General features: G+C 37.9%; 1 protein-coding gene across 1 annotated transcript; it reads right to left on the minus strand.

Annotated features, from left to right (window-relative positions):
- Positions 1–5,952: 5,952 nt before the first annotated feature.
- On the minus strand, positions 5,953–6,447 carry LOC118848176 (keratin-associated protein 4-3-like). The gene has a single exon (XM_036756976.1). It carries the CDS (start codon positions 6,445–6,447, stop codon positions 5,953–5,955), a length of 495 nt encoding a protein of 164 aa, XP_036612871.1.
- Between the last annotated feature and the right edge of the window lie 7,597 nt (positions 6,448–14,044).

Consider the following 14,044-nt stretch of genomic DNA (forward strand, 5'->3'; position numbering starts at 1 on the left):
CAGCTGGCTATGGAGCCAAACTACTCACCTGGTCATGGAAGGCTCAGAATGGAAAAAGCCACTACCTTCTTTCTGCTATCATTTTCACAAGAAGTTGTAACACACTACTCTGGTCCTCCACTAGCTGGACTCCATGAGGAGGCTAGGCATTGAAGAGGGTTGAAATTGGGCCTAGGTACTTATTTTCTTGCTTTTTATATTAAGAAAATAGTATTCATATCACTCATATACCTCTACATCTAGGTTGTTATGGCTATCCTTTATATGTATATGCCATCCACGAAAACAATAATCAATACTTAGTTCTCTCTGTCAATGTCTCTACAAGAAAACCTGATATAGACTGGTGCAGCTTTAATTTGTTAATATTGTCCTGTCCTTATTTAACAATCCTTATATGAGCTTAGGAAGAGATAGGGATTATATTTGATCTGTAATTGAGTTTTACAAAGCTTACCTACCAAGTACCAGAAGCTCTTTTATTTAGCCACCTCCACAACTGGGGAAGCATTTGTTTCCCATTCGTTCTGCTCTGGAAGAACAAGCACGAAATTGTTCACACACTATCACTTCCTCCATCATCTTCCCCTTGGTCCGCCAGTGGAATGGGAAAAAAACACAACTGAACTCCTCTAACTGCAATTTCCAAAGGCTACTTGCTGGGTCAGAGAAACAAAGTTAAAATCACCATTCCCCACCATTCTGCTGCATAGGCTGTCTCCAGTCACTGGAATGAAATTTGTGGCTGAGAGGTTGCCAGTAAACTACAAAAAGGTGACTCCAGAGAGAATGCCAATAAAAGAACCTTTACTAGATTCCTACCCTCACTACCTCCTTCTAAGCTTGCATACACTGACTTGTTGAGGTGAGAGACAGGGCTCACAAGTGAATGAACTAAAGTTAAGTGCATGTTTTCTCAAGAGCTCTTTTATTCATTCTCCAGCATCTGCTCTGGGAAATGAATTCCACATACCATGGTTATAGAATTCTCATATCTAAGCCAGATAACCTTTAGACAAAAGGTCTTTTGGAGATATTTTCTATCAGCATAACATCCATCAAGCAAATGGCTTCCTACTCTCCTTTCTGCTTCTACTCCAGGAAGGTAGACAATGATGGTAGTGGTTAATGGGCATGTAATTTTTTAAAAATCTATTCCAATTTTATTTTGAATTAAAAAGTTCAACTTAGGAGAGCAGAGCCAACATGGTGGCTGAAAAGCTGGGACCTGACTAAAGCTCTCCCACAGGACCGTCCAAACACCTATAAAAATGGCTCTGAACATATTCTAGAACTGCACAACCCACAAATAGCAGAGGGAAGCAGGGCTACGGGCTAAGACAGCTTGGATAGCCTCTGGGTAAGGTTTGTCACACAGTCCTGGGAGTGGAGTGGAGCAGAGCCCAGCATTGGCTGCGCCCAGACCAACTAGACTGGGAGCTGGGCGAAACAAGCCATAGCACTGTGAATCAGTGAGCTGTGGCAGTTACCAGACTTCTCAACCCGCAAACACCAAAGGCAACAAAGAAGGTTAATGGGAAAAACTTCGGGGACAGTGTGAAAGGAGTGCACAGTCAGCCACCGCTTCGGGGGTGGCAGAGGTGGTGCAGCTCTGAAGCTGCTTCCAGAGCTACAGCTGCAGTTGCCTCTGGACACAGGCCCACCTGGTGCGAAAAATTTAGTGGTGGATCAGAGCAACAGTGCAGAGCCTGCTTAGATCTGACTTGCACTCTAAGTTGGCAGTTCTAGGGCAAGGAGGAGGGCTGGTGAGGCAGAGCTTGCTCTGAAAACAACAGCACAGCCCCTCAAGCTTGGAACAAAGTAGTCTCTACTCTACAAGCAGTCATACCCTGATAAAAAGCTGAAGGGTCAGGTAGTTGACTGGGAACATGGCCAGGCCATGAAAACAGACTCAGATTCAGAATCGAACTCTGGAATCTTTCCTTGGTGACAAAGAAGACCAAAACATACAGCCAGAAGAAGGCAACAAAGTCAAAAAGCCAACATCAAAAGCCTCCAAGAAAAACATGAAGTGGCCTCAGGCCATGGTAGGGCTCAAAAAGGATTTGGAAAAGCAAGTTAGAGAAGTAGAGAAAAAATTGGGAAGGTAAATGAGAGTGATGTCAGAAAATCATGAAAAACAAGTCACTGACTTGCTAAAGGCGACCCAAAAAATACTGAAAAAAACACCATAAAAATAGACTAACCCAGCTGGTAAAAGAGCTCCAAAAAGCCCATGAGGAGAAGAATGCATTGGAAGGCAGAATTAGCCAAATGGAAAAAGAGGTCCACTGTCCACTGACCACTGACGAAAATGCTAACATAAAAATTAGATTGGAGCAAGTAGAAGTTAGTAACTTTATGAGAAATCAAGATATTATAAAACAGAACCAAAGGAATGAAAAATGGAAGACAATGTGACATATCTCATTGGAAAAACCACTGACTTAGAAAATAGATCCAGGAGAGATAATTTAAAAACTATTGGACTACTTGAAAGCCTTGATCAAAAAAAAGCCTAGACATCATCTTTCAAGCAATTATCAAGGAAAACTGCCCTGATATTCTAGAGCCAGAGGGTAAAATAGAAATTGAAAGAATCCACCAGTCACCTCCTCAAAAAGATCCCAAAAAGAAAACCCCTAAGGAAAATTATGGCCAAATTCCAGAGCTCCCAGGTCAAAGAGAAAATACTGCATGCAGCCAGAAAGAAACAATTTGAGTATTGTGGAAACAGAATCAGGATAACACAAGATCTAGCAGCTTCTACATAAAGGGAGCAAAGGGCTTGGAATATGATATTCCAGAGGTCAATGGAGCTAGGGCTAAAACCAAGAATCACCTACCTAGCAAAACTGAGTGTAATGCTCCAAGGCAAAATAAAGATTTTCAATAAAATAGAGGACTTTCAAGCTTTCTCAGTGAAAAGACCAGAGCTGAATAGGAAATTTGACTTTCTAACACAAGAATCAAGAGAAGCATGAAAAGGTAAATAAGAAAGAGAAATCAAAAGGGATTTACTGAAGTTGAACTGTTTTGTTTACATTCCTACATGGAAAGACGATGTGTATAATTCACGAGACCTCAGTATTAGGGTAGCTGAAGGGAATATATATATGTGTGTGTGTGTGTGTGTGTGTGTGTGTGTGTGTGTGTGTGTGTATATGTATATATATATATATATATATATATATATATACAGAGAGAGAGAGAGAGAGAGAAGGCACAGGGTGAGTTGAATATGAAGGGTTGATATCTAAAAAAACATCACATTAAGGGATGAGACAGGAATATATTGAGAGAGGGAGAAAGAGAGAGATAGAATGGGGTAAATTATCTCAAGTAAAAGTGGCAAGAAAAAGAAGTTTGTTGGAAGGGAAAAGGGGGCAGGTGAGGGGGAATGAGTTAATCTTGCTCTCATCAGATTTGACCCTAGTAGGGAATAACATACACACTCAGTTGGGTATCTTGCCCCACAGAAAACAAGAAGGAAGGAGATCAAAAAGGTGAGACAATAGAAGGGCGGGTAGAGAGGGAGAGGAGGTAATCAAAAGCAAATACTTTTGAAAAGGGATAGGGTCAAGGGAGAAAATTGAATAAAAGGTGATACGGTAGGAAGGAGCAAAATATAGTTAGTCTTTCATGTCATGAGTATTGTGGAAAGGTTTTGCATAATGATACACACGTGGCCTATGTTCAATTGCTTGCCTTCATAAGGGGTGCATGGGGAGGGAAGAGGAAGAGAGAATTTGGAACTCAAAGTTTTAAAAGCAGATGTTCAAAAAAAGTTTTTACATGCAACTAGGAAATAAGATATACAGGAAATGGGGCATAGAAATGTATCTTGCCCTACAAGAAAGTAAGGGAAAAGGGGATGGGAGGGAGTGGGGTGACAGAAGGGAGAGCTGACTGGTGAATGACACAATCAGAATATATGCCATCTTGGAGTGGGGTGGGGAGGGCGGAAATGGGGAGAAAATTTTTTAATTCAAACTCTTGTGGAAATCAATGCTGAAAATGAAAAAATATTAAATAAATAAATGATAATTTTTTAAAAAAAAAGTTCAACTTAAGAAACCAAGTATTTGAGAAGCTAAGGACTACCATGAATATAGAAGTGGAAAGATCCTTAGAGTTCATCTGATCCAACCTCCTCATTGAATATCTATTGCCCAGAGATAGGTCTTGATTTGCCCAAGATCAGATAGCTGGTGATAATGTTATATAACGAGGAATCTGAGATACGAAAGAACCTTAAGAGAATCTTAAGTAAAAGAACTAGGGGAAAAACTGCATATGAAAAAGTGCCATTCTTCAGATGTCTTTGCCATCATCTAAATATATTCTTCTCCTGAAACACAGTTGAAATATGTTTCCTGTCTTAACCGCACCATTGACAAAGACAGTTTCAATGTGAAATCAGGCACTACATGGTGTCCCAATTCAGGTTGTCAGATGAATAATCAAGTGAAGTTTGATAAGTTGAATTGGAATTCACTATGCTGTCTATGTCTTCAAATGCTTAAAAGTGCAATTCCTAAAAGGAAATTGATCCCCGAGTGAAGCTGCATTGTGATGAGCTTTAGGAGGCATCAATATTCTGTTTGGGGACATGTACAAAATTAGGACAAGACAAGAATTTCACTGCATAAAGAAAAAGGATATAGTCTCTTGGAAGAGACTATGGACTCTTCTTACATTTGGGTATAAATTGTGAAATTGTATTCCTTGGGAAGTACATGAATTAATTATAGTCCTTCCCAAAATGGTGTTTCTGAATCTATCCAACTGACTTCTACAGAAGCTTGTGCTTTCTAGTTCTCAAGAATGAGGCAACTTTTCATTAAAATAATGGAGCAGCTGAAAAATGAAGAGGTTAATTAATGTGAGCTTTGAGGCAACTGGTACTAAGCTATAATATGTATTGTTTTCAATAGATGTTTTGAAACCATGTGATAAAGTTGACATGGCCTGTGTTCTCCTGCATTGAAGAATAAGTTGGAGAGCACAGAGAGGAAGGAGACAAGGATGGTGAAGGATCTTAAGCTTACACTATGGCACAAGGATAGGCTAAAACGACCCAGGATGTTTAACTTGAAGAAAATAAGACTCAAGGGAAATATGATGGCTGTCTTCAAGCATTTGAAGACTGTCCTGTGGAAGGAACATTTGACTTTTTCTGCTTTAAACCAGAAGGCAGAACTCATAGAGAAATTATAAAATGGCCAATTCAGGTATGACATCAAGGAAAACTCCAAAGTATCAGAGCTATACACAAGTGGAATGAAATACCTTAGGAAGTGATGTGTTACCACTCCTTGGAAGTCATTAATCAGAGACTGAATAGGCACACAAAATATTGTTGTGGGCATTCCTTTTGCCTAAAGGGTAGACTTGATTAATTCTGAGAATCTTTTGAAATCTGAAATTGTATGATTCTATGATATTGTGACAATTATCAAGAAAGAACAGAGGATAAGAAAGAAAGAACAAGGTCACTGGACTTTTTTTTCAATTTCAAGAAAGTATAGGTTTTATTCGTAAATTGACAGCCATTTAGACTAAGGAAAGACAATGCATGAGTCATCCAGGAAGGAAATATCTTTGGAATCTTCCTTTTCAAATCTTGGAGTAATGTAGAAACATGGCAAACATGTCTTGTCAAACATCCCAACCTTGTGACTAAAGGTCAAGAAAGAGAATATGAAGGTCGGAGGTGATTCAATGACAGTTTTAGGTGACAGATAAAATGAATAAAATGATACTTTGGACTGAGAGAAGAACCTAGATACTCAGTCACTGGTTGAGGTTACCATAGGGGCCTTGCATAAATCAGCTTAATATTAACTGACATGTATGACTTCTACTTATACTGATGCACAGAAGGAAGGGAGCTGATGCCTGTCTGGAATGAGGTTGGGATGATGACCAGGAGTACACAGATGTGAGAGCTCAGCATTTGGAGGACCTGAAGCAGCCTGGGTGACAAGAGGTGGGTCTGCAACAAGAGGGCTGGCTGGACACACAGCAAGTGGGATGGGAGCAGGGCTGGCAGCAGCTGGAGTGGCAGCATGGCTGGTAGCAGCTGGACCCACAGCAGCTCGGGCGGCAGCAGCTGGATCCACAGCAGCTCAGGCGGCAGCAGCTGGATCCACAGCAGCTCAGGCGGCAGCAGCTGGAACCACAGCAGCTCGAGCGGCAGCAGCTGGATCCACAGCAGCTCCGGCGGCAACAGCAGGAACCACAGCAGCTCGGGCGGCAGCAGTTGGACCCACAGCAGCTCGGGCGGCAGCAGGGCTGGCAGCAGCTAGAAACACAGCAGCTGGGGCGGCAGCAGCTGGACCCACAGCAGGGTGGGCGACAGCAGGGCTGGCAGGAGGCGGGGGCACAGCAGCCAGAGCCACAGCTCAGGCCACAGCACGTGGAGCCACAACAGGAGCTGACCATGGTGTTGGTGAGATGAGTTTCTGGGTTTCTTTCAAGGTGAGTGAGATACTTGAATTCTGAAAATTTCAGCCAGGGGTCTCTTATATATCCCCGTGTTCTGTGCTATTTCCAGCAAGTCTGAGTGATTTTCTTGTTTTCTTTTCCATGGTAGAAAACATGATTATCAAATTTTCTTTATTTCCAAATTAGTCAGCAGCATTTTTCAAGTTAACATTTTTATTTGGATGGAAAAATTAATTCCTTTTCCAGTTGAGTAATATTTGCCCAGTCTGTTCTTTGCTTTTGAATTGCTTCTTGTCTTCCTCACTTTACATGTCATCTCCATGCAACCATTATTCAGAGTGTTTGCCATGTGACTTGCCAAACTGAGAGCTCCCTTTGGCCATATTCTTTTGCCTTTGTGTCACATAATGGTTAGAGTAAGTGAATGGCTATCATGGAATGTAGATTCCTTATGCTGGTCAATGAGAGGACATTTCAGAAAGCTGGAATGCTGGTGTGGGAAGACAATGAGAAGGCACAGCCCCGTGGGTAATTCATGAGCAATGTGGAAGACTCTAACTTCATATATGTAATTAGCATAAAGAGATATTCAAGAAAATGAAAATCCATAGAATGCTTCAACCTTAACTTCGTGTCCCATTTCTTCCAACTCTTAACTTGAATGTAGTACTTTAAAAATACCTCAGTTCTGAGAAACAGAGGTCCCACTTAGGGTAGACAAGCTGTGAATCACCAAGCTCCCAAACATGAAATTTTAAAAAAAGAGATGAGAAGGAATATGGGCTAGTAGTTGTTGTGGTTCAGTCATTTAGTCATGCCTGACTCTTCATGACCCCATGAAACATATCATACTAGGCCCTTCGATCCTCCATTACCTCTCAAAATTTGTCCAAGTTCATGTTCATTGTTTCCATGACTCTATCCATCCATCTCATCCTCTGACATCCCCTTTTTATTGTGTCTTTCCCAAAGACAAAGACCCTATCAGGGTCTTTTCCAATGATTCCCATATAATCATTATGTGGCCGAAGTAAGCTTCAACTTCAGTATTTCACCTGCCAGTGAGTAGTCTGAATTAACTTCTTCAAGTATTGGCTGATTTGACCTTGCTTTCCAAGGGACCTTTAAAAGTCTTTTTCAGCACCACAAATTCAAAAGCATCAATTCTATGGTGCTCAGCTTTCCTAATAGTCCAGCTCCCACAGCCATATATTGTCACTGGAAAATCCATAGCTTTGATTATACAGACTTTTGTTGGCAAGGTGATGTCTGCTTTTTAGTATTAAATCTCCTCTTTACATACATGCACACACATATACCTGTATGCTATTTATATCGATATTCACCTATAAATGAGATACATACAAATATCTAAGAATAAGAATTATTACATGATTGAAAAGTGACCAAAGATACAAATAGGCAACTTTCAAAAGAAGAAATCTAAGGAATCAATAGCCATATGGAAAAATGTTCCAAATAACTAGTAATCAGAAAAATTCAAAGCAAATCAACTTTGGATTTCTATATCATGCCCATCGAATTGGCAAAACTGACCAAAGAAAGCTAAAATAACTGATGTCATAGGGGCTGTGAGAAAACAGGTACATTGGTATATAAAAGGCACACTAAAGCATACAAATTTTTATAGAAGTACTCCTTTTTAGGGCTAAAGAAACAGAAACTAAAAGGATGTTCATCAGTTGGAGAAAAGCAAGACAGATGATGGAATATGACTGCAATGAAATACTATTTGCCACAATAAATTACAAAAAAGATGTTTTAAAAGAACTTTGGGAAGATTTGTATGAAATGATACACAGTTATGTAAGCAGAACAAAGTGAATAATTTATACAATGAAAATATTTTAAAGAAAAAACTTTTGGAGGGCAGAGCAAAGAGGGAGGTGAAAAGGCAGGGACTCATCCAAGCTTTCTCAAATTCTCCTCCAAATACCTTTAAAATAATTCCTCAAAAGAAATTCTGGAGTGGTAAAAACTACAAAAGGAGGGAATGAAACAATTTTCTAGCCCAAGAAAACTTAGAAAATTGGAAGAAAAGGTATGTCACCAGCACAGACTGGGCCCCAGCAAACCAGGACCAGGCCTTGGGAGTGACTGAATCAGCAGTGGCATTGGCTGCTTCCAGAGCTCTCAGCCCATAGATGATAAGGGAGTCAGATAAATGGTCCAAAGAGATTATAGGGATCTCTTTGCTGGCAGTGGGGGCAGGTGTCTGTTGCATTGCCCATACCCAGATGCAGGTTGCAGTACCAGGTGGCAGTCCCAGTGTGAGGAGGAACACTAGTACCCAGAGTTTGCAACCATAGGGGAATGGGGACCCTTGTACAGTTCTAGGGCAGAAAAGAGTGCTTGTGATCACTCACAGACCAGAGCACAGGCCAGGAGAGTAGTAAATACACCTCTCCCTATATAGTACCATCTTGGAAGAACTGAAAGATTACAGACTACTAGAACTACCTCTGAACACAGCTGCACAAAAACCCTGAATCTTGGGAAAGTGCCCTCCACCCCAGAAGCAAAGCCCCACTTCAGCAGAGTTGAAAGTCAAGAAATAGGCTGGAAAAAATGAGCAAACAGCAGAAGAAGATCCTGACTATGGAAAGTTACTGTGGTGAAAGAGAAGATAAAAAAAAATACCCTCAGAAGACAGCAACAAACAAAACACAGCTGCATCCAAAGTCTCAAAGTAAACTATGAGTTGGTCTTAGGCCATGGAAGAGCTGAAAAAAGATTTTAAGAATCAAGTCAGAGAAGTAGAGGAAAAATTGGGAAGATAAATGAGAGTGATGAGGAAAATTATGAAAAAAGTCAGGAGCTTGGTAAAGGAGGAACAAAAGGATACCAAATAAAATAACACCTTAAAAAACAGAATAGGTCAAATAGTAAAAAAAAAATTACAAAAATCTAATATGGAGAAGAACTCCTTGAAAAATAGAATTGGTCAAATTGAAGATATACAAAAATTCATTAAAGACAAGAACTCCTTAAAAAGTGGAATTGATCAAATGGAAAAGGAGGTACAAAAGTTCATTGAAGATAATTCCTTAAAAATTAGAATTTGGCAAGTGGAAGCTAATGACTCCATGAGACATCAAAGATAATAAAATAAAATCAAAAGAATGAAAAAAAAATTAAAGAAAAAGAGAAATATCTCATTGGAAAACAACATATGTGCAAAATAGATTCAGGAGAGATAATTTTAAAATTATTCAACTGCTTGAGAGCCTAAAAAAGAGCCTAGATATAATCTTTCATGAAATTATCAAGGAAAATTGCCCTGGTATTCCAGAGTTAGAGGGTAAAATAGAAATTGAAATAATCCACCAATCACTTCCTGAAAGGGATCTCAAAATGAAAATTCTCACGAATGTTATAGCCAACTTCCAGAACCCTTGGGTCAAGGAGAAAGTATTACAAGCAGCCAGAATGAAATAACTCAGGTATTATGGAGCCACAGTTAGAATAACACACATTTTAGAAATTTCCACATCAAAGGTCAGAGGGATTGGGATATGATATTCCAGAAGGCAAAGGAGCTATGACTACAACTAAGAATCCCCTATCCAGCAAAATTATGTATAATCCTTCAGAACAAACAATGAAAATTCAATAAAATAGACTTTCAAGCATTCCTGATGGAAAGACCAGAGCTGAATAGAAATACTTTCAAATACAAAACTCAAGAGAAGCACAAAAAAGTAAATAGGAAAAAAATCATGAGGATTTCAGTAAGGTGAAACTGTTTACATTCCTACATGGGAAAATGATACTTGTAACTGAAAAACTTTCTCATTGCTAGGGCAGTTAGAAGGAGCGTACATAGAGTGCATATGTATGAATTGAATATGAAAAGATAATTATTTACAAAATAAAATTGAAGTGTAAGAAAGAGGAGTGCACTGGGAGAAGGTAAAAGAGAGTAGTAGTAAATTATCTCACATTAAAGAGCTTTTATAACAAATCTTATAAAAGAGCTTTTTTAGTACAAAGTAAGATGGGGGTAGGTGAGGGGATTTAGGGAATTTTACCTTTCTTGGAATCAGTTCAAAGTGGAAATAACATACACACACAGTGGGGTATAGGAATCTATCTTACCCTATAGGAAAGTAGGAGGAGAAGACCATAGAAGAGGGGGGTGTATGATAGAAACAATGTTATATTGGCATAGGTAAAAAAAAAAAACAAAAGCAAAATACTTTTGAAGATGGATGGGGTAAAAGGAGAGAGAGAGAAAGACAAATATGGGGAAAATAAGGTGGAGTGAAATACACAGTAATGATAACTGCAAAAAAATTTTATAAGTTTCTCTGATAAAGACCTTATTTTTCAAATATGTAGAGAATTGAGTTAAATTTATAAAAATAATATCCATTTCTCAATTGATACATGGTCAAAGGATATGAACATGCAGTTCTCAGACAAAGTAATCAAAGCTATCTATAAACATATGATGAAATGCTCTAAATCTCTATTGATTAAAGAAACGCAAAATAAAAGAACTCTGAGCTACCACACCACACCTATCAAATTGGCTAATATAACAGAAAAGGAAAATGACAAATGTTGGAGTTGATGTGGGAAAATATTCATAACAAGTATTTTGAAGGTGCAAAAGAATTGGAAATTGAGGGGATGTCCATCCATTGGCAAATGGCTAACCAAGTTGTTGTATATAATTGTGATGGAATGCTATTCTGCTGTAACACTTGAGGAGCAGGATGCTTACAGAAAAACCTGTAAAGACTAAAATGAGCTGATAAAGTGAAATGAGCAGAACCAGGAAAACATTGTACACAATAGCAATATTGTATGATATGAATGACTTAGCTATTGTCAGCAATACAATGATCCAAGACAATTCTGAAGGACTTATGATGAAAAATGCTACCCATCTCCAGAGAAAAAATTGACAGAGTCTGAATGTAAATAAAAGCATACTTTTTCTTTCCTTCTTTTTTCTTGCAGTTTTTTTTTGGTCTGTGTTTTCTTTCACAACAAGACTAATGTGGAAATATGTAATACATGACTGCACTTGTGTAACCTATATCAAATCACTTGCCCTTCTCAGTGGGTGGGGGGAGGGAAAGGAGAGAAGGACAGGACTTGGAACTCAACATTTTTTTAAAAAATCAATTTTAAAGATTGTTTTTGCATGTAATTGGAGGGAAATAAAATATTAAATCATTTTTAAAAAGAAAAACAACTTGGAAAAATTGAGGACATTGATTAACCACAATTCCAAACAACGACAGACATTTTACCACTTTCTGACATTTTTGGCAAAAATCAGACATCGACCAATCTTTCTCACTACATATAACCTTCAAATGGAAATAAGATTTAGACATACATAAAGAGTGACAGCACAAGCAAATTAGAGGGTCAGGTAAGAAATTAGCCTTCAGGTCTACGGATAGGGGAAAAGTTCCTGACCAAAGGACAGAGAGGTTCATAAAAGTTAAAATGGACAATTTCAATTTTATAAAATTAAAAAGGTTTTGCACAAATGAAACCAATGTACTTAAAATTAGAAAACAGATGGGGAGAAAGTCTATGTAAGCAAGCTTTTCTGATAAACTTGTATCCAAGATATATGAGGAATGAGACTAAATTTATAAGAATAAGATCTGTTCCTCGATTGATACATGGTCAAAGGATATAAAGTGGCAGTTTTCAGAGAATGAAATCTCAGTTATCAATAGTCATACAAAATGCTACAAATCACTAAGAGTCAGAGAAATATCCATTAAAGCAACTCTGAGGTTTACCTAACAACTATTAGATTGGCAAAGTAGACAAAAAAGAAAAAATTGTAAATTTTGGAGCAGGTGCAAGAAAACAGGTACATTAATGCCCTGATGGAGCTATGAAGTGGGCTGACCATTCTTGGAAAGCAATCTGGAACTTGCCTAAAAAGTTACTAAACTATACCTATACTCTGACACAGTGATACCAGTAGTAGGCCTGTACCTCCAATAGGATGATAGAGGAAAAGGACCAATGTGTGAAAAAAAAAATGTTTGGTAGTACTATTTGTAATGACATAGAACTGAAAACTAAAGGAGTGACCATCAATTTGGGTATGACTGAAGAAATTGTGGTTTTTGAATGTAGCAGAATATTATTGTGTCATAAGAAATTTTGGAAGAGATGTTTGCAAGAGTCCTTGTATAAATTTGGTGCAGAGTTAAGTAAGCAGAACCACAAAAATAATTTATATAGTAACAGAAACATTATATAGCCACACAACTTTGGAATACATGAGAACACTGACTTAATACAATTATCAGTCATGATTCTAGAGGACTGATGATGAAGCTTTCTACCTGCCTTCTGACAGGAGTGTGATAGACGGAGGATGCAGAATGAGACATATACTGTTTGGAAATGCCTTATTCCAGGAATTCGTTTTGCTTGATAATGTGTATTTCTTATAAGGGTTTTGTTTTTTGTTGCTTTTTTTTCCAGTAGTAGGTAGGTTGAAAGAAGAGAAAATACATCTTAGTTGAAAAAAAATGTTAAATGAAAAAGCAAAAACCAAGGACTAATTATGTATCTGGGGTTTGATAATGTCACATACTTTGGCCCTGTTAGTCCATGCAAAAGTTGGTTGTTAACTGCTTAGCTGATTTCCTGGCCTATTCTTACTCATATCCTTATACCTTTTATGTGGTGTGAATGAACATTTTCAAAGTTTGCATCCTTCAGAAGTAGCAAAATGTTCCACTCAAATTGAAAAAAGGCACACCCTTTCCAAGATGCAAATTATATCAGAATGGGACATATTATTAAATTGGCATTGATATATCAAGACAAAATTTTCAATAAAATTGACAATTCAAAATTATAGAACACAAGAACATTGTTGAACTCTGTATTGATAAATCTCCATTAATGGCAAGACAAAATCAAAGTCTACAAGCACTAGTTGTTTTTGTTTTAATTGTCATTTGTAATGTAATTTGGATGTGTGGGCTCCATGGTAACAACCACTTGTATGGAGAAATAAGAGTGAAGAGTTACAGGGAGTTTTGTTATATGAATAATGATTTTGGTTTAAAGAAAAAGTCTGTTAAAAGGAAAAGATTCTTGTAATATTATGGGATGATATGGGGGATGGTATAGGATACTTCTTTATTACTATGCAACACACTTCTGCCAAAGATCTTCAAAGTACTGTAATGGCAAGCAAAGTGGGACATTTTTGTTGTCTTTTGTTTAGGAGTGCTTCTCACCACTAAGGCAATCAAGTGTTTTTGATTGTGTCTTGCCTTTGTTTGTAAGAAGTCCCACACCCTTTTGCTAATTAGGTCACAAGAGGCGTGAAGCCCTCTGACCCTGAAGAAGTATATACATAAATATACACACACATGCATATACACATACATATATGTGTATATATGTATAAATATGTATGTATATATGCATGTACATGTGTGTATATACACATATACATATACATATACATATACATATACATATACATATACATATACATATACATATACATATACATATACATATACATATACATATACATATATATATATATATATAAAATCTGAGGTTA

Source organism: Trichosurus vulpecula, chromosome 4, assembly GCF_011100635.1.
Source record: "Trichosurus vulpecula isolate mTriVul1 chromosome 4, mTriVul1.pri, whole genome shotgun sequence".
NCBI lineage: Eukaryota > Metazoa > Chordata > Mammalia > Diprotodontia > Phalangeridae > Trichosurus > Trichosurus vulpecula.

Excerpts from the sequence above, each read along its gene's own strand:
- LOC118848176 (XM_036756976.1), bottom strand. The coding sequence starts at position 6,447 with ATGGTCAGCTCCTGTTGTGGCTCCACGTGCTGTGGCCTGAGCTGTGGC.